This window comes from Harpia harpyja, chromosome Z, assembly GCF_026419915.1.
Source record: "Harpia harpyja isolate bHarHar1 chromosome Z, bHarHar1 primary haplotype, whole genome shotgun sequence".
Classification (NCBI taxonomy): Eukaryota; Metazoa; Chordata; class Aves; order Accipitriformes; family Accipitridae; genus Harpia; species Harpia harpyja.
In genome coordinates, this window is record NC_068969.1 from 79,542,236 (window position 1) to 79,568,963 (window position 26,728).

The window sequence follows — 26,728 nt, forward strand, 5'->3', positions numbered from 1 at the left end:
TTAAATGACAGTTCAGCCATTTCTGAGCCTCATGTTTTTTCTCTCAAGCAGTAATACCATGACATCTGTGACCTCTATGGGCAGTAATTACCAGTAGTAAGCCACATAACCGGGATAAATTAGGATTCTAATAGTACAACTTTCTCACTATTCCACCTGCATTTTAAGCCCACTGTGATAATCTTTTGTTATTAATCATACACATTTAAAAAAATCAGATAAGTCTGAGAGCCTTATCTTGAGAAATCCATAAATCTTACAGGATTCCTTCTCTTTCTCCTCTGGAGAAGGCTATGTTTTATCTTTAGTTGGCAAAGAGCTGTACTGGTCAGGGACACTGTGGTGAACGCAGAAATTGAATTCAAACATCCTGAATTCTGGTCTTGAGCTGTGGCTCCAGGTTGTCCTTCCTGGTTTAAACAAGTATTTAATGTAAGCTGATAAATTGTTCACGTGTTTCACCTCAGCTTCTGTCTAGATGAACCCAACTCCTTTGAAGGCAGGGGACCTGCTTCCTTTTTACCCTCAAAGAATCTGCATATTCTTCCATAATTCTTCATAAACAAAAAACCCCTATGTGCTTCCTTGTGGTTATATTTTATTACTAATATTGGCCAGGCTAACTTGATAGACCTCAGTCAAGTAAAGCTTAATTTGCACAAGTGAAAGTCAGAGTAGAATTAGCCAACCCCACCGCACCCCCCCAATATCTAAGCAGGCAAGCATAACAAATGTCAAAATTTAGTTCTCATCAGTTTTTAGAAAATAGGGTATGGTCTGACAACTGCAATATCAAAATGTTCGTACAGTAATATTTCACCTGTTTGGCTCTGACATTAATGTGCTGACTTGCTGCAGTCACATAGCAGTGACTTCAGTACTGAAGAATCATGTAGTTTATTTTATAAATATTTATCGTGTCAGAAGGAGTAGTAAAGTGTAGCAAACCTTGAAGTCTAGCATTGTTCCACTCCTTGTTGTTAAGAGTCTTGCTCTGTTATTTACGTTAGTCTCCAGCAAAAAATACTTTCAGGAATATCTCTCTGGATGCAGAAGCAAAGCTTTTATAGTATCATATATTGGTGGTGAATTATCACTGATGATCATTTTCTGCTCACAGTTTGTAATAGAGTACTACTGTAAAATCCGTGGGCATACGTCACAATGTAGTGCAAAATAATAGAAGACAAAACATTCGGGTTTACTTCTCTGCCCTGTCAGGAAGGATTTATTTGTGGGAAAGTGCTTTCCCAAGAGCTAACTCTGAAATATCTCATTCTGTTGTTGTTGCGTGCTCTGAAGTTCAACAAAGAAAGCAGAACTGTATGCATAAAGAGCGGGTGAATAGTTGTGGTGTAAAGCCACCTGTGTTGTCAGATCACGCTGGAAGCTTAACTTCATCCTAGGGCAAAGAGCTTGGCAGCCTGGGGCTGCTGCCATCTGCAGGAGATGCTGGACTTTTTCCCATGCTGGGCTGTTGAGAAGTCCCCCAGCATTCACGCTGCTAGCGATGTCTGCAAGGGGAAAAACGTAGGTTTCGTAAGCTGTTGTTCCTTGCCTGCTCCTGTGGGGTCTTCAGAGGGGTACCTGCATTACCCACCCTTGTCCTGCTGATCCGCAGGACCCCTCACCATCTCCAGTGCCAGCAGTGCTACTAGGCAGGTACAGGGCTCTGTCTCGCAAATATCCATCAGGATGCGGGATAACCTGTCTGCAGCAGAGAGCCTGCCTGGGTATGGGCAGCGAGCTGCACAAAGCCTCCGCTCTGGACCACTTGGGAAACCCGGTGTCACAAGCGAGCCCCTCCAAACCCTGTGCGTGCAGCTGATCTGTAATGGGATACTAACTGATGGTATTAGTGAAGTGTCATTAATTTGCTCCTGAATAGCCATTCTTCATTGGCAAAATGCTACTCCTGGCCCGTGTCTCCACTGTATGCAGGGCCACAATGAACTAGGTCGTATAGCTATTTCCCCCACTCAGGTCTGAGTGCAGTTTTACCATAAAAAGTTAACATAAAGGCCTCATCAACACAATCCAGAGCCAAGCTGAGGACCAGCTTGTTGCGTCATAGACTTTAAGAGAGTAGGAGGATGAAAGTGCACTTAGGGGTGATGTGAAGATTTGAAGCAGAAAGAATAGGCAGATCATTTTCCCTTGGAGAGTGAGGAATAATTCCTAGGAATGCTGGAAGACCACAAGTGTGTACAGAAAGTGTCAGTGCAGCCTGAGTTTGGAAGGCTTTTGTCACAAAATCCATTCCAGCAAGGTCACATGGACCAGCAAGAGTGAGCATATTAGTCTTTTTTTTCATTTTCCTGTTTGCCTCTCCACCAGTTATGTGAAAGCTGCAATTTTATAAGGTTCCTCAGAGTGAGGCATCTCTTCCCCCCCCCCCCCCCCGATTTCCACCCTGAAGTCTTTTCTTCCAGTATTTTAACTGACAGGTATAGTCTGCCTTACTTGCTGTAAGGACTCCCTTTGGGTCCAAACTCAAAACTTCTCTAAGGCAAAAATGACTCCACTAGGACTCCTCCTGATTTATCACTTCACAGAAGGAGTTGTAATCCAAGTGAGAAACTGGCTTGTCAAAAAGATGCTGAATTTTATTTGAGCCCTCTGAGCCCTTCTCCCCCTCTTGTGCTAGTTTGGAAAGTCATTCAGTATATGAAGGTGTACCCTTGAATGTAGACCAGAGGTTATCTGTATGAATTTAGGTAATCAGACATCTACTGATCCTAGATTGCTCAACGTTTAATGAAAGGGACTCTGTTAAGTATAGAAGCCCTTTCAAACAAGTAATTCATATCTGGACTAGATTTAGCACTGGAAAACATACATCCAGTTGGGAACACTCTGTCTTTGGCAGGAATGATGCATGAGACATAAAACCAGAGGCTGCCTCTTCTCACTGTAATTCCTGTGGGGTGGTTCCTGAAGTCCTTAATCAGCAACCTTCGCATTGACTCTAGCGGGTTTGCCTCAAACCAGAAAGGGACATAAACTGTTAATGTCTCTGTGAAGAAATCTGAGGGTGGGATCCCAAACCTCTTTTTGACAGAATAAGCTTTGCCCACCCTGCTCTGTCCTGGTCCCAGTGTGGAAGGAAGGAGGCCACCAGTGATGGACGATCCATGGTGGTGTTTTAGTTTCAGTCAGGAGGGAGCTTCCTCAGAAAATCAGTTTGTTCTCACTGCCCTCATGTTGGTGTGCGTTATGGAGAGGTCTTGCAGCACCCAGACTGAATTGCTTTCAGAAAGAGAGATGGGCAGAGCAGTGCTGCCCAAGTGTGAGTGAATAGAGACTCCCAAACTGTTACCCTTTTGCTCGCTTGTCTACACCAGTGAGCTCAATATGTGGACAAAGTAGGGTAATAAACTGATGAGAAATGGAACAAAAGGGACATTAAATAGACTTTCTAGTCCAGCACAATATGGTGCACTTGGTAGTATCTCAGGTTAACTTGCTTTTTAGTTCATCTAGGTGAACTTGTGTTTCTTAGGCAGTTTTTGTTGGCTTCACAGACTTTTTTACCACAGGCTATAGTAGCAAATGGAAGTAGCCCTTTCTTTGGGCAGGTTATGGTTTTGCACTTTAAATAATCAAGGCTGCAGCAGTCATTGCAATGGTCACTCATCCCCTATTTTGTAGTTGCAACCTGCAGCCAACTTACACAATGAGGTATTGTTAATCAGCTACCTGTGAATCACTAACTGCTGTGCTGGTTTTTTTCCCCTGCAGATGTCACCGTTGTCCACACCTGTCCACGAGGCCCTATAAGAAGAATGAGAAGCCATGCATGTTGTCAGAGTACATGGAGCGATATCCCCTTTACCCCATCACTGTTCCCAGAGTCTCATTTAAGCCAAAGGAAGCATACAAGATGGCACAGATACCCATGGAAGGCATCTCGACTACAAAGTATGAAAAACAGTGAAAAAGAGTGAGGGCTGTGACTTAGATAATGTGTGTGTGAGAGACGGGTAACAGAGAAAAGAAAAATGATTGGTTTTCACAAGGGGAGCCTGAACGGAACAATGTTGTGGGCTCTGTGAAGGAGGGACGAAGGTCTGTCGGAGGCCAGTTGTTGTAGCAGAGGCAAGCAGCTATTCTTCTTGCACTTCCTGGAGGCTGAGATGTGATCTGATCAGAGAATACATGGGCCATAGAAACGCAGTCATAGTCTTGGCTTTTGCTTGCTTTCTGTTTTGGGAAGGTTTCTGGGAAACCGGCAGAAGTGTTGTCTGGGAAAGTATGGGTGATACTGGAGGAGTATTTGTCTTTTGTTCTGTGTGTTGTGTGGCAGTTTGTACACTGTAACATGAATGACTGGTTTCCAAGGAGGTGTGAATACAGTAGGGCTTGATGATTGGAAAGGGGGTCTGGGTGTTCTCCTCAAGGCACTCACTGTGGATTGCTGGGCTGTTTCTGCTCCTCAGGTATGTCGTTGCTTACTGCTGGTGTTTGGCAGAAGCCCCTGCTCTTGCACTGTGCCCATTTCCCTGATGGAAGTAACTGCTGAGGCTCTTCCCTGCTGCTGACAGAGTGATGTGCCAAGCACGAGTCCACAGAAGAAACTCATAAAAAATAGGAATCTGATCCTTTAATATGAATCTGAGAGCTTCCCTTTCCTCAAACAGTGGCTGCTGCCTGATCTTGATGTTTACTTCCTTTCTCATCCCAGGCACAGTCACAAGCAACATCACTCTTGCCTTTGCTGAACTGAATTAGACACCTAGGAGATGCCAAAGGCTGTTAATAGAAGTCTTAACAGCTAACACCACCTATTTTTCCCTATCCTGGCGTAGAAGCTCTACCAACTCCTTCCCCTAACTATGCCTTTTTAAGAGTTGTGAATTTAAATCACAGATGTGGCTGATGGAGTCTGAAATGCCTGATTTACATTTGGGATGCCTCTGTCTGAGTGGGAGTTTTCAGCAACAACAGAGAGGATCAGAGGGTTTCAAAGAGCAGACTTCACTTCTGTATAGGCCTTCCATCTCCAGCATGAGCCGAAGCAGCTAGACATCTTTGTGTCTGCCTATAACTAAATCCTGGGCTCGCTGGTGTCCTCTTAAGGCAGGCGAGGAGGGGCAGCCACCATGTGGAGTCTGTCGAGGAGTCGTTATAAACTTTGGTTCAACCAGCAAAACTATCCTTGCTCAGACAAGGCTAGTGATTCCCACAGTAACTGTTGGAGTTTAGTACAACTCCTGAAAAGCAGACTAGTAAGAAAGCGCAGAAACTACTTACATTTGCTTCTTCAGAGTGTGCACTCTACCAAATACGTAAAACTTGCCCACCCTTTTGAGAGGAGAAAACACAGAGGCTGAACAGTTAGCCATTGGATTGCAAGTCTTGCTGTCCTCTGGGCAACACTGGTAAGAAAATACAGCCAGCGTGAAAGTACCAAGGCCTAGTGGAAAAGTGCCACCACCTATTAGAGGGCTGCTAAAAGCTCTGGTTCTGTGTGGCTAAACTCAGAGAGAACGAATGGATGGAGTGTATGAGAATAGTTGCAGGGACTGTGAGGCCAGCGAGCAAACACTGAGTTGTCACCAGTCTTCTCTAATAACACTCCACTGAGTGTTAGGTGTCATATTGCAACAGCAAGCCCCCTTGTTAAAGTCTGGGAGTTGCAGGCAGTACCATTTTTCATGGTATCTTGGATGCAGGTTGCCACCGATTTATCAGCAGATCAATCCTTCCTCTGTAATCTTCACTGCAGGTTCTGTTGTATCGCAATAGTCAGAGTGGGAAAAGATACGCCCACTGCCAGAAAACCCTTAATCACACTCGTGAAGAATTGCCTGTCTGTGATCTGTTACTTGCCTCTGGTACAGGCTCAGCTCTTTCAAACGTGGGACTGTGCAGTGTACTGTGAGTGGCTTGGGAAAGACCCTTTCTGTTACTGAGCCCTCCTTGCTACTGAGGATGCTGCATGCCTGTTGTATTCCTGCTTGTCTTTTCTTAGCTCCTCTTAAAAAACACATTAGCTTTAAATTGCTGATGGAAGTATGCCAAAGGGGCTACAACATGTGTAACATCTACATAAGTACCTCTTGATGCTCTTGAATCTTTTTTTTTTTTTTTTACATCTGCATTTCTGTTTTTACCCCTATACCTAATAATTTGCAATGTGAATTCCGTTCTGCTACACACAGAATTTTGAGAGTCTTGTTTATTTGCTAACAAATACGGTATACTCAGAGACTCAGGCTCTTGCTCACGCAGCACCACTCCAGATGCAAAGCACAATATTAATATTAGAATAGCTCCTGTACTGACCATTTATTCTGGCTGGCTGCCTGTGGTGTAAACAGATCTGCACACCAGTGGAAAAGTACTCTGACATTAGAGACTGAATTCACTCGTGCCAAATAGCAGCTCTCTGCCCTGTACCAAAGGATGTGGGCAGTGAAATAGGTTCAGGTTAGTGAATGTTGGATGGTGATATTATTTTCTTCTCCATCTTGTTTCTGTAATGTTTTGTTGGAGTTAAGTGACACTGCTCCAGTATCTTAAAATAGCTCTTTTACAGTGGTACCGGAGAAAAAGCTGACTGTCTGACCATGCTGATGTTTCTTTCCTCAGCTGGTGTTTTACTGTAAAACTGCTTTGTTTTTATCTCCCCATCCTGGGCTGGACTGCTGTACAGTGTATTGTCTGGGAAGGCTATTGTTGCCTCTCATATGTTTCCCATATGTACTAGATAGCCTGCTATAATTATTGGGCTTTTAAAAGGAGTTATGTCTTCTGGTGTAACTCCACTGTAGAACAGAGATATCTTTGTGTAAGGCCATTAACCTCACTGGGTGGAGAGAAGGGGGAACCTGGCCTGCCTGAGGTTGTCCAGAGCTGCCTCAGTTCCTTTTTCAGAGTCCAGGTTTCCAAATGTGAAAGGCTTGTGTGTCTCATTAACCACTTGTATCCTATCCAGACTTTCCTAGGCTGTGGAGGTAGGGGAAAGTATTAATTTCTTTGTGTGTACAGAAAAATGAACATAATTTTTTCCTTAAGACAAAAGACATAATGAAATTATTCTTCACAGGAGAGATTACATAGCTCATGAATTGTTGCCACAGAAACTTAAACGACCTGAAAAGCATGAGAAGAGTGATAAGAGTATGGATTTGACCTCCACTTATAAACAAGATTATAACTCCTACCCTATTTCTCAAGTACCTCCATGCCTCCCCTGTGTGACGAGACACATCCCCAGCACCAAGATGGATACAAGAACCACTTATGAAGGTATGTGCTCTTGCAGCTTCTTCCAGGACTTCACCAGTAGCTTCATTTTTGAAGAAGACAGATCAAAACAGTGTGCAGTTGTTATTTCTTCTGTCTATGTATGCCAGCAAGCTGTGCAGGAACCACACAGACACAAATTGTTGGGAATACAGCCCCGCATTAATGGTAGCACTGGAATCTCTCTGAATTCACCTCCCTTGCATGTCTGAGAGGCCTAGAGGCATCCTAGGTAGAAGCAGGGCCATGTGAACTCCTGCAAATGGGTCCATCATCATCATCTTTAGGATATATTGAACATATTCTTGGTATACTGAAGGGCTGGTCCACACATTCAGTGGAACAGACACATCTAAAATACATAGAGTTTGCTGCATCTGAGCAGGTCATGAAGCATGGGACCCTTTTTCTGTGTGCTGCAGAGTTAATCTGTCAATGTGCAAGAGGCGTATATGGGAATTATGGACACACAGAAGTTCCACACAAATTTCCAAAGCACTCAAGTTCTACTCCTGGTAAAACAGGTGAACTGTGCATCTAACTATGCCCTTGTGTCTCAGTAGCAGTAACTTGGTGTAGGTGGTTTGTGTTTGTGGGGTCTTTATTCCTTCCTCTCCAACAGCATGAAATCTCTTCTGCATGCACTGGGCAAAATCTTTCAGTTACATATTTACAGCAATGGTACTAGTTTTGGTAGTAAGTCATAAGTAGAAAATCAGAGGATTTTGCCTCCCCTCTGCACACCTTCCAGCTAGCTAACATTGCTAGGCAGATAGCTAGCATTTATGTACTTCTTAAAATAATTTTTAATTATTTTATTTTATTTTATTTTATTTTATTTTATTTTATTTTATTTTATTTTATTATTATGCTATGCAAATATAAAAGCTTATGATAGGTGCTGGCATTGATATTTGTCCCAATGTAAAGAAACAATTTTTTTCTTAAAACTTGAAAGGATAAAGGAAGTAAGCAAATAAAAGCTATGTGAATGCAGTGTTAAGATTACCCAGCTGAAATGACTGAAAGTCAGACTTTAGTGCAGCTGTATGTTTGCAATGGCATAAACTGAAATTTCTACATTAAGCACACAGGAAATACTGTCCATTTAGAATGACTTGAGTCGTGAAGACCATGAACCGCAGGTGCAAAATACCCACGTTTACAATTTTGAACACTTTGTTTTGCATAGGCAATGTCACCAGATGGTATTCATTGGAATAGCTTCAGTGAAGCCAATAAAAAAAGGCTGCTTTGCACAAGTGGAGGATTGTTCCTTCTGTGTTTAGATATCCCCAACTTCTCTGTATCTGAACCAGATGTATATCTTTGTCTTTTATCAGTGTTTAGGTCAGCACCTTAACTGTTACTCTAGAGCTCTACTAAAATATATCACAGCTACATTTGGTTATAATTTCTGTATTTTTCAAAGCACTGCAAATGGAAATCTTTGTCCAAACCCCCTCAAAGATCAAGTTGCATACTGAATAAATTCCCTTTTAAAGGCCCAGGTTCACAAAAAATACAAGTTTTCTTTGGGCTATTCTCTAAGCATTGCTAGGTTTTACTGATCACTACTCAAGTGTGAAATTTTGAAACATGCTATTCAATTAATTATCATAATTCAAATATTTAAGCAGCATATAAAACAGTGCTGCATTGGCATTAAATTACCTTTCCTACTGTAGTGTCATACTCCTTCCCACTAAACACACCATATCCCAAATGACACTGTAGGTTTAAGATGATGCTATTGCATATCACAATTAATGTCAGATTACTTTGCAACTTAAGGTTTCAAAATTCACATCTTCTCCAAGATACGCACATAGCTGTTTCTATCCATCTGCAGGTACACAATCTAATTTTAGTTTTGTCTTGCTTTGTTACAGTGAGATGTGCCTAACCCTCCAATAACATATGGTTCATATCCTCTGTTCCCTCCTGTACCCCCTAATGTTTTCAAGATTGTGCTGTATGAGAAACTATTAATATCTATGGGAGAAGAATTAAAGTTACAATAAAATTGTAACATATTTTGAAGGAAAAGTAGCACCGCTGGCTTACACTAAGTAAAATAAATTCATAATGCCTAAGAGGTCTCCAAATGTGTAGAGCTTGTAAATTTTTAAAATTGAAGACAGATGGACTTGCTTGTCATATTTTGAATATTTTGCAAAAGCTGTGGTTACATCCAAAATGCACAGACTGTTTTCTAGCAAAGATGATGGGAGAACATAAAAAGTTTTTTGGTAACTCTTGATTGGTGTCTGAAATGTCAGATCTCTGAATGACCCCTTGCTTTGAGATGGGCTGAAGCTCATTAGCTTCTCACTTTTTAACACTTTATTAATACATCCCCTGTAATGACACATGTCCATATGTGCTCATGGTTCACCCTGCTGGACCATCTCTCCAGGAAAATGATGTACCCTAGGCACGAGTACAAGGTCAGCATCCCATGAGCTTGGTGGTGCCTGGACATCTCCTATTCCCCCAGAGAAACAGGAGTACCTGGGGCATTTAAACACCCTGACACTAGCAGGGCACGCAGCCTGCAGTTCAGTGGCACTGACAGTGGCAAATGAATGTCTATGCCAGTGCACACAGGCAGGGCCATATTCTCCACTGACTACACTAATTAGTGGCATGAGGGCAGCTCTGTACCCAAGGGCTGGGGTGCTTCCTGGGAGCAGCATGGCACCTGTGGCTGCTGCTTCCTCTCTTGTGCCAGGGCAGAGCAACTTGCTATGAACCAGAAGGACTTTAAATAGACATCTAATTGGGACAAAAAGTTACTTTTTTTTGGTCAACTTCACATTGTAATGAACACATCCTTTGTGTAATTGTGTTTGTGTAGTACCATAGCCACTGCCATTCAAAAGGAATAACTCTGTTTGGATTGGAGAGTTCAAATATCCTGATACCTAATTGCATCATTTACTTTCTAGTACTTTGAAATCTAGACTTCCTTCCTGTGCAGAGTCAGCTGGAAGCTTATTTGCCTCATGACTCTGAATGTGGTTTGAAAGGAGGGACAATTAAATAAAAAAAAGACTTGGGTTAGCTCCAAGACTATTTCATTTCAACTTCCTACCAGTAACCATAATGCTCTCTAGGGGAAGTTGCACAAGATTGCTAGGAAGGGAAAAAATGATGGTCTTCTGGCTGCAGCACTGGTTGCAGAGCTAGGCAGCTTTGCAATAGCTTTCTAGTGTGACTGAGTGCAAATCTTTTTAAGTCTCAGTGCCTCATTTTTTTCCCTGGTATCCTGCCGAGGAAGGAAGATATGAATGTCTCTAAAATGCTATGTAAAATGTTTTCTTAGTCATGAATTTGGATAGCAAGATTTCTGGAGTATGGACCATCTCTGTGGTATGATTCAATGCTTCAGATCAGTGTAGGCTTAGTCTGTAAATTCCGGCACAGTTCTTCTAATAAGGAAGAATTGGAGACAGAGTTACAAGCTCCTTCTCGGTTCCTGCTTGTACTGACAGCAAGAGTACCACAGAAAGCAAAGCCAAGAGCCAAAGAGATGCCACACAGCACAGCTTGCTGACACCAAATGAGCTGCAAAACCCTGAACTTGGCAAACAGTAGGCATCATCACATCTGTGCAGTTGAGAAATCAGGTCGTCCCCAAATGAGAAGGTATAAAAACGATGCATAGCTCTACAACTTGGCCCTTAGAGTAGAATGATGGACATCTGGTTCTCCTTGCCACAGAGTTACTGTGGGAGACACCTGAACCGCCTTCTGCAGACATAGGCATACTCTGCCTGTGCTCTGAGCCAGCCACAACATAGCTGCAGGAAGGTAAATGAAGGGGGTCGAAGTCAGTGCCATGATACTCCACTTTCATGATTTCTGGTTGACTAAGCATGAGGACAGCAGCCACTCAGTCACCTGCAGAAAATGTCTCTGCAAGACTGAGAATGTAATTTAATCTTCCCACACTGTATTTCACCATGTCTGTAGGTATGGGTGGGTACTGGACTATTTTCATTCTATTTTCTGTGTAAATGCTAAGCATTTCCAGGGGTTAGCACACTAGTGTATGTGTTCTACAGCAGCTCTTCTAATAGGGTTTGTCAATCATTACAACATCAACAAATATTTATTACACTAGAAAATGTAATAATCAAAACATAATATGGTATATGCCTAAACTCACCAAAGAACTTCAGCTGAGCACTTAGAAAGGATTCCTTTTACGTTTCAGATGACTATGTGCTATGGAATGAACCAAAGACAGAGCCGATCAGACCAAACGACAGATTTCACCCATCAGAAGAAAAATTTGACCACAGAACCATTGTCCAGGATGACTATCTCTACAGGGGGCTAGTTGCCACTCAAAGCTGCAAACCTCTGAATCTGGTCCAGAAAACCAAGGGTCCCTTTGAGAATATAACCAATTATAGAATGAATTATGTGCCACATCCTCTGCAGAAATGTTATGTCCATAAAAATGAGAAATACAAGGTCAATGAGGTCCCATTTGATGGCCTCACTACCCACAAAGTTTCTTACAAGGGGATGGTTGGTGAGCCAGCCAGGCTTGCAAAACCATACCAGCTGAAGCTTCTCCATGATCTTCCATTTTCCTCTACAACTGACTTTCAAGAAAAATACCAAGCTTGGCCAAGGCCTCCCATATTCACCAAAAAACCTGACATATATCTTCCGCCTCTGGAGAAAATGGACCTTCACACCACTACTCAGGTACATTACAAGCACCCAAATGGCAAGCCAGCCAAGATGTGTCAATCTTTGGCCCACCTTAAAAAAAGTACTGAGCCATTCAATAGCTCTTCTATAATGAAGGAAGACTATCAGCCTTGGCTGTGCAAGAGACTAAAACCTATCACTCATGCTCCAGAGCTGACCTTCCCAGCAAAACCAATGGATTGCTTGACTACCTTTCAGACCCATTATGTGCCCCATCCACTCACAGTTGTGAAGAGCTATAAACCTGGCTGGTCAGGCCCAAATCATCACACTCTGCTAGATGCTAAAACGACCTATGCCACCAGCTACACACCAAAGGGCCTTACTAGATGCTTGGCATCTTACAAAGACCCACCGGGTTATGTCTTTGAGGGAGCTGATGCTGATGGTCACAAATTTTATCTGCCTGCTTCCAAGAGTAAGTGCCTGCAAGGTGGACAGTGAAAGAAAAAGAGAGTGGATGCAGCCTTCTTGGAAATGGATTCAAAGAGCAGGGCCTCAGTGAGCTACAAATGACAGCTTGATTTTGTTTGTAACCTTTCAAACCAATTACTGATTTCATATTTGGAGAGCTCCTAAAATAAACTTAATTCCCAGGCATTGGCTTTTTCTGGATCATTTGCACAAATGAAAAACATAAAATCCATGGAAAAGACACACTGATCCTTGTTTCTCTGTATTTTTTTTCTTTTTCCCACCTAACTCTTGCTCTTTAATTAATAGCGATATCCTCCTCCTGAGACACTAAAAGAGAGATCTCATAGTAACATAATTATTAGTGTAACATGGGGTCAGCGGCATCCATGATGACAGCAGTAGAATAGCCTCTTCAGATGAATTACATGCTGGAAGTCACACTTAAAAGTCATGGCTGGATAACAAAGTCTGAGATCTGGCTTTACTTGTCACTCCCATCAAAGACACATACAAAAGGTACAATTACTGGATAAATATTATTGAAGATTGCGCCTTCATTGTGCCACTGTGCTGCTCAGACTTGAGCTATTAGATGTGAGGTTGTCATGCTGTTGCCAAAATCCGGAATAAAACTCCTTAACAGCAATGAGAAGTTAAGAAGCAGGCACTCCTTTATTGCAGCGCTGGGTACACGGGGATCGTGTGCACCTGTCTTGTCTAACGATACAGTTAAATACACACCTGTTATACATATTCATTAAGTTTCTGGGAAATGTTATACATAATCATCAACTTTCCAGTAAATCATTAGCATATGTATATGTCTCTTCACGCAGGCGCAGCAAAGGTCTCTGGTGGTCTTCAGAAGCCCTCTGGTGGTCTTTCATAGTCTTCCTCACTTGTCTGCTTGTTGACCTCCTTTAGCTGATTCTGCGCAGTATGATTCTCATCACTATCTATATTAGTTTGCATAAAAATGTATACTATGTTCTCTTTTGAAATCCAACCTTTTCAATGATTGGTCTTTCAGTTTGTTATCAAGATGGGAAAGGTAGGGAGTTTCCAAGAAGCAAATCTTCTTGGCTTCTTAAAAGAAAATATAAGCCAACGATAATCAGCTAAAAGTACAGTACTGCACATTCTTTAAGTTCTTTATCTACTATAGTTACACACCACAACTCTATATTCCTAATATTTCAGCTGTAATCAGATTTGATTTCTTTTAAAATGTAACAATGCCAAAGATACCACCCTTGCTGACAACTTCCAAGGGAAGCTTTTCAGTAAAAGTCTTTCACTGCAGGATGCAGTGAGGGTACCAGAAACATCAAAGGGTTGAAATTGTCCTGTGTTGCTACAGTTCGGCCAGCAGCTGGATTTGTATTATCTTTTGGATAAGGCCAGTATTAAGCTCCTGATCAGAACTGTTCATTTCTGTGTCCAAGGTGCTTTTCTGTAGGTTTACGAGTGTTAAATTAGCACTATGAAACTTACTGGCTTCTTAAGTGCATTCTACTTCCCTAAACCCTCCTCTCCCTTACTCCTGGAGGCTCTGGCTGTTTCCTGAGTATTTAGCTCAAGTGCTAGGTAGAGCTGTTGCATGCTGGAGGAAAGGCTTGGGTCTCACCATCAAAGTGGCTGCATTTAAGGAGGAAGTGGAAGACAATTTTTGGTATAAATGTGTTTTAAAACTTTTGAAAAGCTTTGAAACTTGTTGGGATAGAAGTCTTCCATAAGTGCTTGTAAGCTAAAGCCGAACACATTCTTTCTGAAAACATGAATGCCTAACCCTGAGGGTGGGAAGCTAATGGAGCATTCACCCTAGAAGCACAGTGGCTCTGCATCACTTGAAGTCCTTAAATCAGTCCTAGAGGCCTTTTCTAAACATATGCTCTAGTTCAATGAAAAATTATGTGCTTGCAGCATGAAAAACTAGGCAAATCTCTACAGACTACGCTATAAAAAAGGGCCAAACTATGTACTCATTGATGGCTCCACACAACCTTCAGAAATACAGGAATCTGTAAACTATTCACTTACCTGTAGTGAGGTATTGACCTAGAGTATGTATGGCATTTTTGCCAGCTCCTGCTATCTTACCAACCTTCTTGAACCTTCATGTCTTTAATGTTGAGCTTTGACAGGAAAATACTTTTTCTTCCCCATCTCTTTTTATTCACTTATTTTTCTGATTTTTATTTATCAGCCCATAATTCTGTCAATTTTGAAACAGTGTTTATCTGAAAGAACAGCTGGGGCTTGTGGCTGCAGAAGAGATTGTTGTTTTATGCAGGAAAGCTCCCTGACTGTTCCTTCAACTCTTTGATGTAAGACTGGCAATGAATGCAGCCAGGGTGTAAATCTGTCTTTATTACAGGTTTGTGGGTTTTTTGCTGGGTGAAAGTTAGGCTTATCAAAATGGATAGCAATGCAATATGCTGCTTAGCATTAGTAATTGCTGGATTTTGAACATAAACAACAGGAATCTTGATTTTGCAAACAGTGGATCAACTCACAGCAGCATCAAGCAGACACAGCTGGTTTAATGCCAACACTTTCACCACATGAGACACAGGTTTGGGTTTTTTTCCTGGCTTACACTTAAATATATAAAAAACTTATTAAAATCATTATATGATAACACTAAGGAACAACGTGAGCTCACTTGAGTGACTAAAGGTGTTCCACAGAAATTAAAGCTGATTAAAGTTTGGGCTGCTGTGGTCTCACCTTTCTGTCTGCCTGCAGCTGCATATTTCCCCCATTCTCTCTCTTTCTGGTAACATTAATGCTGTCTGACTGCGTGATGGACTAGATCAGGACACTGACCCGGCTGAAGGCAAATCAGTGTTTTAGTAAGGTTAAGACTCATTTACTTCATTTCCCTGAATCAGTGCACCACTCAGTTGCACAGTTGCCAACTTTGGTGCAGGAGGTCAGCGCAGAAAGAAACACGTGACTCAGGTAGCCCAGACGTGGCTTGGCTGGAACTGCTGTTGTAGTGCATCTCCCCTTCCCAAACAAGTTGTTCAATGCCTCCTAATTCGGTGTTGCCCTGAAGCAAAACCTTTGTGTGCTGCCTGACCTCCCCTGGAGGAGGCATTTGCTTAATCCTGTCTGCTAGCCTCCTCTTCTTCTGTCCACTGCATGGACAGGGCTGTGCTTCTGCTCCTCCTGGCCTCCTGTGTGGGCAGCAGTCCTCCCTTTGCTCTGTAACGCAGTTAAAGCAACATCTTCCTAGCCTGTGGTTTAATTTTGATTAAAATAGCAGTGTCATCAGAAAATGGGCATAAGAGAAAATTATAATTTGGGGGAGAATTGAGGTGCTTAACACAGAAAATAAAGATGGGCTGCACTGCATTACACAGGATTTGGTTACTGTTTTCATGCAGAATGAATTTATGGATAAAGATGAGCAGAAGTTAATTTTACCTTATGTTTGTGCCAATTAAATTTATCTTCTTCTTAGAGTGGTCACAGTCTCAGAAACAAGGAAGTACAAGTTAGAAGCCTGAAAAAGAGCTTAAAAGGTCACTGAACTGCACCACAGGTTTGTGAAATTGTTTTTGAAGTTACTTACAGGAGGAGGAAAATGAAACTATACTTGTGTGCATGGCAGAACTAGATGCTAGTGCTAGATGAACTAGCACTTGTTCGGAAAACTCTCAGATGCTCTATAGTGATCTTGTCTGTTTTGCGGGACAATAATGGGTGAAAAAAAGACTACCTGCCTTTGGCCCAGCTTCCAGTGTTGGGAGCAGCCTTGAGGAGCTCATGAAACTTGCACTCATGATGCAGCACAAGACAACACTTCTTAACTCTCTGAACAAATGGGTAGAAAGAGGGAAGTCAGCTGTAATCAACCCCTTTTACTTCATTCATTGGTACATTTGAAGAATGGACAATGTAATGAATACCTAAACACTGACCTAAGTACAAAGGCTACTATTGAAAAGTGTTTCAAAAGCCAAAATGCAAGGATGAAATCAAGGGGCTTTTTCCTTGGCAGGGTTGAGAACAGCATCCAGGAGAGTTGTACTGTGAAGCATACAAAAAAAGAACAAGGATAATTGTGCTAAGCAATAGTAGATGAAAACTGTCACTGTCAGAGCAGGTTACTACACTGGTATCAATTACTGTAATCATTGCCAATAGACATCAGCTGTGTACAGGAACAGTCCCCTGTACATACACTGCAGAGCCTATTTGAAGGCATAGCTTCTTCCTGCATCCCTGAAAACACAGAAGAGGAGAACTCACCAGTACTACTGATCTCCAGGGCAAAGCACAATCTGTTAGACAAGTCTTAAGCATGAAAGCTGAATTAAGGAGACATGTACAAACTAAACGTTACAAGGGTTGCATCTTCCTGGAAGGTCCTGAATGTCTGCTCAGCCAGGAGGCAGGCAGGACTGCAGTTCTTGCCAGTGGAAAGGCAGAGCAAAACTACTTAATTCCCCTGTCCTCACCTGGAAACAAAATAAAACAACCCCCAAAGAAACCAAGCTATATGGAATAATGGGGGAGATAGATAACTAATCAGTTCGGTTTTGGCTTGCATGATATCAGCCTTTCAACCACCTGTGCCTGCAAAGACTGCAAACCCCTGGTGCCTCACATCTGCAGGAGACAGTTATTCCATCTGGAGAAGTTTTGCAGTTGGCAATACACAAGAGGTCAAAAAGCCCAGTAAGTTAGATACTTATGGTCTAGAAATATTAACAGGCAGCAAATTTGTGAAAAGTTTACCACTACAAACCTTAAAAAGGGCTTCACCAATGCTATGGATTGCTAGAGAGGGCAAATTGTCAGCACCTTGAGTGTTTCAGAGCTATGAAGAAAGTGTTGAACTACAAGCGGTATACTTCAGTAAGGACTGAGGTTGTTCATGTCACAGAGGGAAGCAATGTTGATCCTGAGCATGATACTCTGGAGACAGGAGGCAGCTGAACTTAATGTACAAAAAACAAACCCTTTCTTTGCAAGTGTGAGAGACTGAAAGAGTTAATGTCTCAAACATTGTGGTGGGGCAAGTTCTGCTTAAAGACAAACCCTGCACAGCAAGGAACCAAGGTGAAAAGCCCATCAGCTCAGACATCAGCAACAGGAGGGGGAGGGCATGCTGGAGGGTGCGCAGCTCCCTCTTCTGATAAGCTGTTCTGATACAAAGATTAAACAATGGCCCTGTCTGCAGGGGAGGAGAAGTTACTGCACAAACGACCCCCAAGCCTAAAGGTTCACAATGCTCATTAACCTGACGCTTTTGGGTGCCGGCCTGAAGGAGGGGCAAGGATGATAAAAGGACACAAACAGAAGCCCCGGGCGCGCAAACCCACTGGAACTGGACCCCTCGGCTGACTGAACCAATGCTGGACCTAGGACTGGTGAAATCTTTCTATATTCCTTTCCCCCCCTGTGTCTTCTTCTCTCTTTCCTTTTCCTTTTCCACAATCCCTACACCTCATCCCTTTAAGACATAAAAGCATTGACCAAGTCTGAGACTAAGAGTAGATGCAGCCACCCCGGGCCCTTCTCTGAGGAGGAGTCTGGAAAGCAAGGAGGTCTGCTCTGAACCTCGTGACTCAACGGGAGGGATCTCCTTACTCCTTGAATCGATGTGTATGGTTACCCTGGGTTACACGGTTTACAGAAGTAGTTTTGTGCCAGTTCCTGTTGTGAGAAACCCTGCCACCTACTAGCACGCCTCCCCAGTTCAGTTTGCTTCTGTCATGAATAAAATCTTTAACTGATAGTTTGGTGTCGTTTCACCTTAATTTAGCCGGAGGGAATTTCGAGTTAAACAGGACTCCCTGGTCTGTCCGGTCTGGGTCATGACAGCAAGACAAAAAAAGGACTTTGCTGGGGCATGGACAGGATCTCTCTGAGGGAGCCATGTCATCTCAGTTGGAAAGAGGCATCTGGGCAGAGAACTGCAGTCTGGGTTCGCTGGGATGGGAAACTTCCGTAATGAATTTTCTGAGCAGAGTTTGCTTTTGGCTGATATTGTTACAAATCCCTCTTCCCCCTACTGTATTAGTGTGTCTCTCTCTGCCTCTTTCCCACATTGGAAGCAGTTTGATGAGTTGTGCCTCTCTCCTTGTTTTTCTGGGGAAATACTTCTTTGGGGCAACCTGATCTTCACTTCTCCATCTGGCTGCAGGTCTGTCCCACAGATGTTTTAGGCTGCATTCAGCAGGGAAGGAATAGGGTCACTCTTAAAGAGGCAGTGGTGTGTTTGGCTCTATATTCCCTGTTTCCACCAGCTCACTAGAGCTGTGCTTGCTGATGTGAACGGTCCCCAGACAGGCGGGAGGGCTCATGCGGCACTGCTGAGTGCCATCACGTGCGCTCGAGGGTGCTGCTTTGCTGGGTGAGCAAGCCACTGCTCTGCTTTGCTCTCTGCTAAAACAGAAAAGTGCCTGTGGGATCCTCCTGGCACAGCCGGATTTGATTTGCTGTGATTTGTGTGTAGTGGGTTAACAGTGAGATTCTTCTTTTTTGGTAATAAAATCACTAGGTTGTATGCTGTTAGTCGAAAACTGACTCCATCAGTGTTTCAGTAGGTGAAGTGTTTTAACAAGCATCCACCAACCTCATGGGCTCTTTATTTAAACCAATAATTTATGCTTTAAAAAAAAGCAGCATGTTGAAAAGAGTGGGGGGAAGTCTCCATATAGCCCAAACCAAATTACTCCTCAGCCCAACCATTAAGCACTTCCTTAAGAGAAAAGTAACCCGTCCTGGCTCATCACTTCGACAGCAAGCTGTTGATGCCCTGTCTGGTGTGATCTTTCTGGTTCAAGTTTTATTATTGTGCTTTGCCACTGGCCCTAGGGAGTTTGTAAATGAAGTAGGCTCAGACCTCATGCGAGACCTAGAAGCAGCAGACTACATTGTAGTATTAAAGAGGGTAGTAGTATGGAGTGGTTCCCTATGCCCGTGTCATCCTAAGCATGTGTGGATAACTATATGCTTACTATGCAATTGCTCACATCCTGCCACTGCTTAAACAAACGGTATTTATATGTAGCCAGAGTACAATCCTCTGGTGTCCCCTTCCCTTTTAGCCACATAAAGCTGCATACTTTTATTTTATCTACACAAATATAAAGCTTTTCTTTGCAAAGGGCTTAAAGGCTTAGGCAACACTCTTGTTTTTCCCCTTTTTTCCCTCTTCTAAGAGGTAAGCAGGGTGTTAGCAGGAATGATGGAGAACTGCAACCCCAACAAGCAGCACACTATTTGTTCATTGTTTTCGCTTAAAAGCCCTAGTTATCAGAGTTGCATAAACCCTATCCTTTGCTCAAGCCAGCTGAGGTGCCGCCCTGCTCGTCCCTGGTTGCAGAGCTCTTGCTCTGCCTGCAGAGAGGAGTCTCTGGCCCAGGCTCTGTTCAGCTGGGGACTAGGCTGGTGCAGCCCTGCCTGCTGTGCTGCAGCCCTCCTGTAGCCTCAGGGACTTAGCCAAATGCTTGGTCTTCCAGCTGGTACCTGGGAAATTTGTGTGTCTGGGCAAGTGTGGAGGTGCTCTGCAAGACAAGAAAATTGCCTCTGGTGAAGGATGAGCATTTTGTGGTACCAGGGTTGCTTTTGTTGTGTGAGCTTAGTGATGATGCTGCAGTAGCTTCACGGAGATGCTGTGCAGAGGACTCTGGCCTTTAGAAACCTGGTGCCCATGTTCCTCAAAAGCCATTGCTCTGGCTGACAGAAGCTGTAGTTTTGAAGGGAGTGTGGAAGGAGCATGGTAGGATGGAGTCTCTCCTTGGAAAGAAGTAATGTTTAGTAATTACATCAGCTGTCAGCATCAAAGACCTACAGAGCTCTTTGGACCTATGTAAGCAAGTGAGGGGTGGAGGAGTGGCTCCGGGCTCTTGTCACTGGGATAGTGAGGTGCCAAGGAGATGTGGGTGTGCAATGGGTGATGCAATGCTGCATCACTCCTTCCCATCTGCCACACTTCAACATGTGCAATTCAGAGCAGCCTGAGGCAGTAGAACTTGCACATGGTACAGATTGATACAGACTCAGAGAAGGGCATTAAAGACCTTCCCATGCAACCCCCTGTTTCTGTGTGAAGTAAGTGTGTGCAGGTCTCCCAACACGTGTGCTCATCAGTCACAGTGGCAAAGCAGGCACCAATGTAAAGCTAGCATGCATAAAGGGCAAAGCACATCCAGTGGGCTTCCTGTATTAAAAGCAAAACAAAAAGCACTGGCAAGATTCTCATGAGAATTAATTGCATCTGATTGTGGTTATAGCTGGTGATACTGGCAGCAAATATTTCAACTTTCACACTTTTATTTATCACCTTACGCTGTCAGCTACTTTCCATGTCAGTGACAGGGTATATGCTTTACCCTCAGTATATCTAGCAATAGCACTTACAAACTGATTTTGTTTCATCTTTGGTTTTTTATTGGTCAGAAGCCATTTTTTGCTGTGCTAACTTTGTTTCTCCCCGTGTAAAGCCTTCTTCATATGAGCATGAGCTGATATGCAAGCTCAGATCAGTGAGGAGCCACTGCTGATGATCCTGTTTTAAATACATTTCACAAACAAACTACTTTGTGCTCTGTTTTGTCAGGTTGTTTTTTTTTTTAAATTGAAAAAACTCTTCCACATGGACCCTTCTGTGATACTCCTGTAATGTGAAGGCACTTGTGTACTCTCAGCTTTGCTGCCTCAGCCACCCAAAATGCATTGGATGGCTCAGTAGAGGCTGCTCTAGGTTTTGTGACCATTCTGGCAAAAAAGAAGGGCTGGAGTCTGTGATTTCATGGACTTTCTAGTCCCAGTCTTCATCAGTGATCACTGAAGGAAAGATGAGGCTGAACACCGTATTTGCTCCTCAGAGGGACAGATGGAGAATAAGAGGCGTTATTGTGTTCATGTCTTCACATAGGAAGTTGAGAATGGGAGCAAGTATTGTATCTCAGTGAAAAGGCAGGGGAGGATAGAAGTAGGTATTTTAATCAGAAGAGATGCTGAGACATGGCTTTTTGCTTTATAAATCTGGATAAATAACTTGTTGGGTTGCATATTACTGAAATGCTTTAGTGAGAACTTTATATCAAAATTTTATTAAAATGACTTACATATATGATCAGATTTTAGATTTAATTCTGATTGACTGGAGGGGAGACGTTGGGTAGAAATGATGAAAAGCAATGTAGGTGAAAATGATTAATCAATATACTTTTAGTGTGAGAAATGTGTAAGATCAGTAGAAAAAAGGTGTCTGATTGTCCTCTCCCTCAATTTTGTGCAAACTAAAGTATTTGACATCTTCTTTGGTTTAGTGTCCACAAATAAAAGCTGAGCGTGACAGTTAATACATAACATCAGTGACAAATATATGTATACCTTTAAACAAGAAGATGAAGGGAATGGTTAAATCAGTGATTCCCAAACTGTGGTCTGCAGCTAATATGCAAAGCCATAATTAGCATTAGCGGTTCTGAGCTTCCCATCTGTTTACACTGGCAGACTCCAAGAAAATCTGGCATTTAAAACAGTTTGAAAGCTTCTGTGTTAAAAATTAGATAACTGAAAGAATGAAGTTAATTCATTCAACTACTAGCTGAATGATCAGTGATTCACTGGCAACTGCCATTAAGAACTTATGAGGACTTCTGCGGTCCTGAAAATCTGGAGGAAAGTAAGCTTTTTGTTCACCTTTTTCTACAAATAGAGGTGTCAGCTTATGCTGATAGAGAATAATCATATTTATTGATGAATCAGTGTTTGGGCACCAAACAGATAGTAAGGTGATCATTAGTTTTCTGTTTGACAGCGTAATTTGCAGAAAGGAACACAACTTAAAAAGATCTTCAGTTGCAGTCCATATGATTGCAGCGAGATAGTAGAAAAAAAATTTCCAGCTAAAGGCTACTTTGGAAGACTCTGCCTATGGCCTCTATGGTTTTAAGAGTATGTATGTAGATGTACATGCCTGGAGTAGTTTAGCTGTTCTTACCTTGTCCCACCTGTGGGAAACCTTTCAGCACTGCATTTTTCTTCTTGTTGCAGAACTGTTTTTCTTCCTTGAGGAAAACTAGGAGGGAGAACAAAACTGGAAGCTTGCTTTGAAGGTTTTGAAGGCTTTTTGACTTGACTGGTAACTAGAGCCATATGCATAAAAAGAGAATAATTATTCTCTTGAGAACCTAAGCTGGCCTGCTGTTCATTTTACATCAGCACCAGCTTCTATAATTGTTTTACTCAATTTACTCATTTACTCAAAATGAATGACCAAATTCCCATTGCCTTTGGCACTGTTGCTTGGAAGTCTTAGGTCTGGTCTTTGGCTTGCATCTCTGTGTCTGTTTATGTATGTGTGAGGTGTTATTTACCTGCAGTGTAGGTGTCTAAAAAGCATATGCAGGAACATCATAGTAGGGAAATTGTCAGTAAATCAGAGCAAAATCACTGTTCCCTTTTGGAAGAGACATTGTATCATTTGTCTGAAAAGGGCAACAGCAGAACCAGCTTAGTTTTCAAAACTTGATTTTGTCTTTGTTAAGAGAAAATGCTTTTGCTTTGTTAATTTTTTTTTCTTCTTTCTTCTCCTCCTTGTAATTCTGACCATTACCAGGATTCCCTCTATGTATACACTTGATGCTTCAAGGAGTTGGAAGCTCCATTACTGAAGGCAGCAGCAACCTATAAGGAAAAACCGAAGGAATAGGGGTTGCTTCATGCCCTAGGTTGCTGAGGAGAGTTACAAGATGTCTTTAAGCATTGCTGCATGGAAAAAAGGAGTACTTTTACTGATTTCCATGATCCTAGGACCAGCAGTGATGGCTTTATACTTCTGCAAGAGCAATAGATGCAAGACATTAGCAAAAAAGAATAAAGCAAGATAAATTAAGAATTAAAATGGATCTCCAAGACAAGGTGCAGAATCTTAATGGCTGGAGATGTTTAAAAACAAGTTAAGACATCCTCTTTCCCCAAGACAGGTAGATCATGTGTACTTTGTGTAACAGCTGTGTGCTGCTATCATAATACAGAATAAGGACAGAGTACTCCAACAGCTTTGCTACTTTGTTTGGCTTTTGCTTTTAAGATTAATAAACAACACATCAGACAGCAGTAGTTAAATAAGTAACCTGCATTACTTGTACAAAAAGTTATATAAATACAAGTTTGCTGTTTTGTTTTCTTTTTAGAGAAGGAAAGCATCCTTTCATAAAATATCCAGCAGTCCTTATCTTACTGAGATGCTGCCAAGTCACAATTCAGACAGACATGTGAAATTAAATCCACACTGTGCAGAGACAACACAGTGGCCCCTCCAAATCTGATTTTTCATGTTCATCCTGTGCACAGTTACACAGCTACTATTCAACACGTGATTGTCTGAATATGTTTTGCTATTAAACAAATGAAAATACTTCCCCATACTGCTTTTTAACTACTGTACTAGAAATATCCACCACATTGTCGTCGTCATCGTCGTCATCATCATCATCATCATTATTATTATTGTTATTAAGGAATTGTCCTTCATTCCATGCATAACTATCATTTCACAAGTTAAAAATGTCATCCCTCCCTCATGTCATAGTTTATAAAGCACTCTGTGCGCAGTGATGCAGATCCCCAATTAAATGCAAGTGCTATTAAAATTAAGAGAAATACACTATTACTGATGATTTTAGAGGAACAAAATTATGGGGAGATTAAAAAAAAAAACCAAATAGTTTTATCTGGACAAAATAATGTACAATTATTAATATTGCACTTTTTATACAAGAAATCCTAATAAATATACAGAAAAGATATACATTTACATACATAGAAAGACATTCTTCTTTTTTTTTTTTTAAATAAAAAGTTACATTGATGCTTAGCAACACTATTTCTTGAAGACCCATTTGTAGTAAGAGGGTTCACTGCCAGATGTGTTTTGAAGTAAGCCAACTCGAGACAGTTTAATGTCACGAACCTGGCACTGACCTCAAAAGTGGACTCCCAGTTTTGCTGAAAAACCCATGTGTTATGGAAGCTGTAACACAGCAGTACTTTAACAGCATTTCATTAACGTACCACAAGGCATGAGCCCTCACTGGGGGTGACAGGAGGGGCGCAGCCAAGTCTTTAGTTTAGAGATGGTCTTGAGCCAAAGCGTCAGATCCAGATAGCTCTCCTTTAAAGTTTCATGATGTTCAAACACCCTACTTTGCAGATTTCCTCTAATTTTAGGGTTCTATTCTGAGCAGAGCAGAGAGAGTGCCCAGGAACTAAAACAATGAAGCACGTCACTGGCTGAATAACCACTGCAGCTGGCCAGGGGAAGAGACTCACAGACAGCATGCAAAGTCATGCTGTGGGTGTGATGTTTGAGCCTCACTTTTTAGATTGCATCTTCAGGGTGTTACACATGGGCTTAAAAATGTGCTGCTTTATAGCACCTGTTTTGTTGTGGGAGGCAGCAGGAGAGGAGCAAGTTTGTTAAAAATTATTGTCATTAGTCCTCTGGGATAGATGCTGAATCCATTCTGTTTCTACTGAGTAGGAATAACCACAAGAAATCAGAATACAGCTATTTTATACAACTTGTCCAAAAGGTTTTGCTGCCAGGAGAGAGAAATTTCACATTAGCAGGACAGGAGAACCCACTTCCTCAAGTTCCTTTCCAAAACCCCAGGTCTGAAAGCACCTGAACTCTGGGAACTTGTACTCCTCTCTTTTCCAGATAATCGTTAGTAGGATGCAGTATGCAAAGTAGCTCCTGTTACCACAGACAATTTCTATCTTTCCTGCCTGGGCTCACTACAGGACAGCATTTGCATATTTGTACTACAGTCTGTCAACAGCAGTTCATACTGTCTCTCCTTCTCCTGAATAATAACTAACATCATCACCTCACCTCTGTGCTGAGGGCAACGCTCCTATCCCCAATTCTCCCTCACAAGCACAACCTGGGAACTTTTTCAGGTGTGCCTTAGACTCACTAATTTTACACACCATTGTTCAACTTCCCCAGACACCAGATCCTCAAGGATCATGAGGATGTCCCACTGAAATCATCTGAAGGCCTGGAATGAGAAGAAGAGAGGGGTTTAGAAAGAAAAAAGGAATAAAGCAAAATCATATGCTTATATTCTCAAAGTAGCCTAAGATAGCTGAAGTAACTGTATATTGCATAGCTGAATGTTTAGGTTAGGTATTTTTTTTCCCTCCAGTACCCCATGACGTGCCAAGCTGTTTGATTATTTGTTTCATATTGTGGTGATCCAATATGATGCTAGGATTTTACTCTGATCTGCTTCCCCATTTGTCTGTTGGTGTATCCTCAGACATGTACATGGATTATGGGGCAGCCCCACTCCTCTCAGGCCCATTGCTGGTGGTGTGGGTCTCACTGACTCTTTGTGGTCTACCCTCATGACTGTGTTTTGCTGCATTCTGTCTCCCATATTCATAGCAAAGAAAACTTGTCAAGTCCCTTTACAACAATGATTTGGTAAAAGGTTTTCTTTTTTTTTAAAGGGAAATAAATAAATAAAATGAAAAAAAGAATTCCATTCCATTTATATTTTCTGTAACAGTCCTTGCCCCAGTGAAGCAAAGGCTGTGATCCCCTTGTTTCTCCGTTTTCATTGCTTTTGTCTTCAAGATTTTCCACAAGTCCCACAGCAGCGTGACTTGAACTGGGTGAGCTGGCAGAGTTTGAGCTGCTTCACTTTCTCACAGTACCTTGTGGTGTCTCTGCACTCTGCTGCCGAAGGGGAAACAAAAAGGAGAAATGGTGATGAAGCAATGAAAAAAGGATTTCTTACCTAAGAACATTTCCTGGAGTGGTCGAGAGGGGGACCAAGACAGCTTTGTCTTGTGAGGTCTCACTATGAGCATGAGCTTGACTGGCTGCAAAGACTGAACGGGAACTTCAATCAGCCAAAGGCTCAAGGGAGAACTTGGTGGGCAGCCTTTTCTTTCAGAGCCTGGAGAGAGGGCTTCTGAGGCTGCTCCAACACTGTCAGTTTGTCATCTACCAGCATTTTAGGGAGGCTCGAGGAGTTTCAGAACAGTTGTTAAACCAAAGATGAAGTAGCAAATAAAACTGGAAACTTATTTTAACAGAGTAAGTTTGGCACTTTGGCCAACCTTCTGCATTTGAAAAGACAGTGTGTGGGAGTGTCACCCCAGCTCACCAAGTGTTGTGTTTTTTGCACATGTGTTGCAAAACACAGCCCAGAGTGAAGATGTTAAGACACTTTTTGAACTCCCCTAGGACTTAGGTCCTGGCATCATCTGGACAGTTTTTGAGGCCTGCAGCCTCCTGCTTTTGAGCTCCAGATTGGAAAATTATCCTATATCCCTGCAA

General features: G+C 42.2%; 2 protein-coding genes across 6 annotated transcripts in view; one reads left to right on the plus strand and one right to left on the minus strand.

Annotated features, from left to right (window-relative positions):
* The first annotated feature begins 3,741 nt into the window (after positions 1-3,741).
* Positions 3,742-12,506, plus strand: SAXO1 (stabilizer of axonemal microtubules 1). Its single transcript, XM_052777396.1, has 3 exons — positions 3,742-3,921; positions 7,052-7,254; positions 11,474-12,506. Exons 1-3 carry the CDS (start codon positions 3,800-3,802, stop codon positions 12,424-12,426), a joined length of 1,278 nt encoding a protein of 425 aa, XP_052633356.1. The 5' UTR covers positions 3,742-3,799; the 3' UTR covers positions 12,427-12,506.
* Positions 12,507-23,421: 10,915 nt separating this feature from the next.
* ADAMTSL1 (ADAMTS like 1) overlaps positions 23,422-26,728 on the minus strand; it is a 474,745-nt gene continuing 471,438 nt past the window's right edge. For 4 of the 5 annotated variants that reach the window (XM_052776381.1, XM_052776383.1, XM_052776385.1 and 1 more), the window contains one exon: positions 23,422-26,122. In XM_052776381.1, coding sequence (XP_052632341.1) covers positions 26,016-26,122 — 107 coding nt within the window. In that variant the 3' untranslated portion in view covers positions 23,422-26,015. The remainder of the gene's footprint in view (positions 26,123-26,728) is intronic. The other variant, XM_052776382.1, reaches the window with a different exon arrangement.

Coding starts and splice junctions, on each gene's coding strand:
- SAXO1 (XM_052777396.1), top strand. CDS start 3,800: ATGTTGTCAGAGTACATGGAGCGATATCCCCTTTACCCCATCACTGTT. Junction 3,922..7,051: donor GAAGGCATCTCGACTACAAA/GTATGAAAAACA, acceptor TATTCTTCACAG/GAGAGATTACATAGCTCATG. Junction 7,255..11,473: donor TACAAGAACCACTTATGAAG/GTATGTGCTCTT, acceptor TTTACGTTTCAG/ATGACTATGTGCTATGGAAT.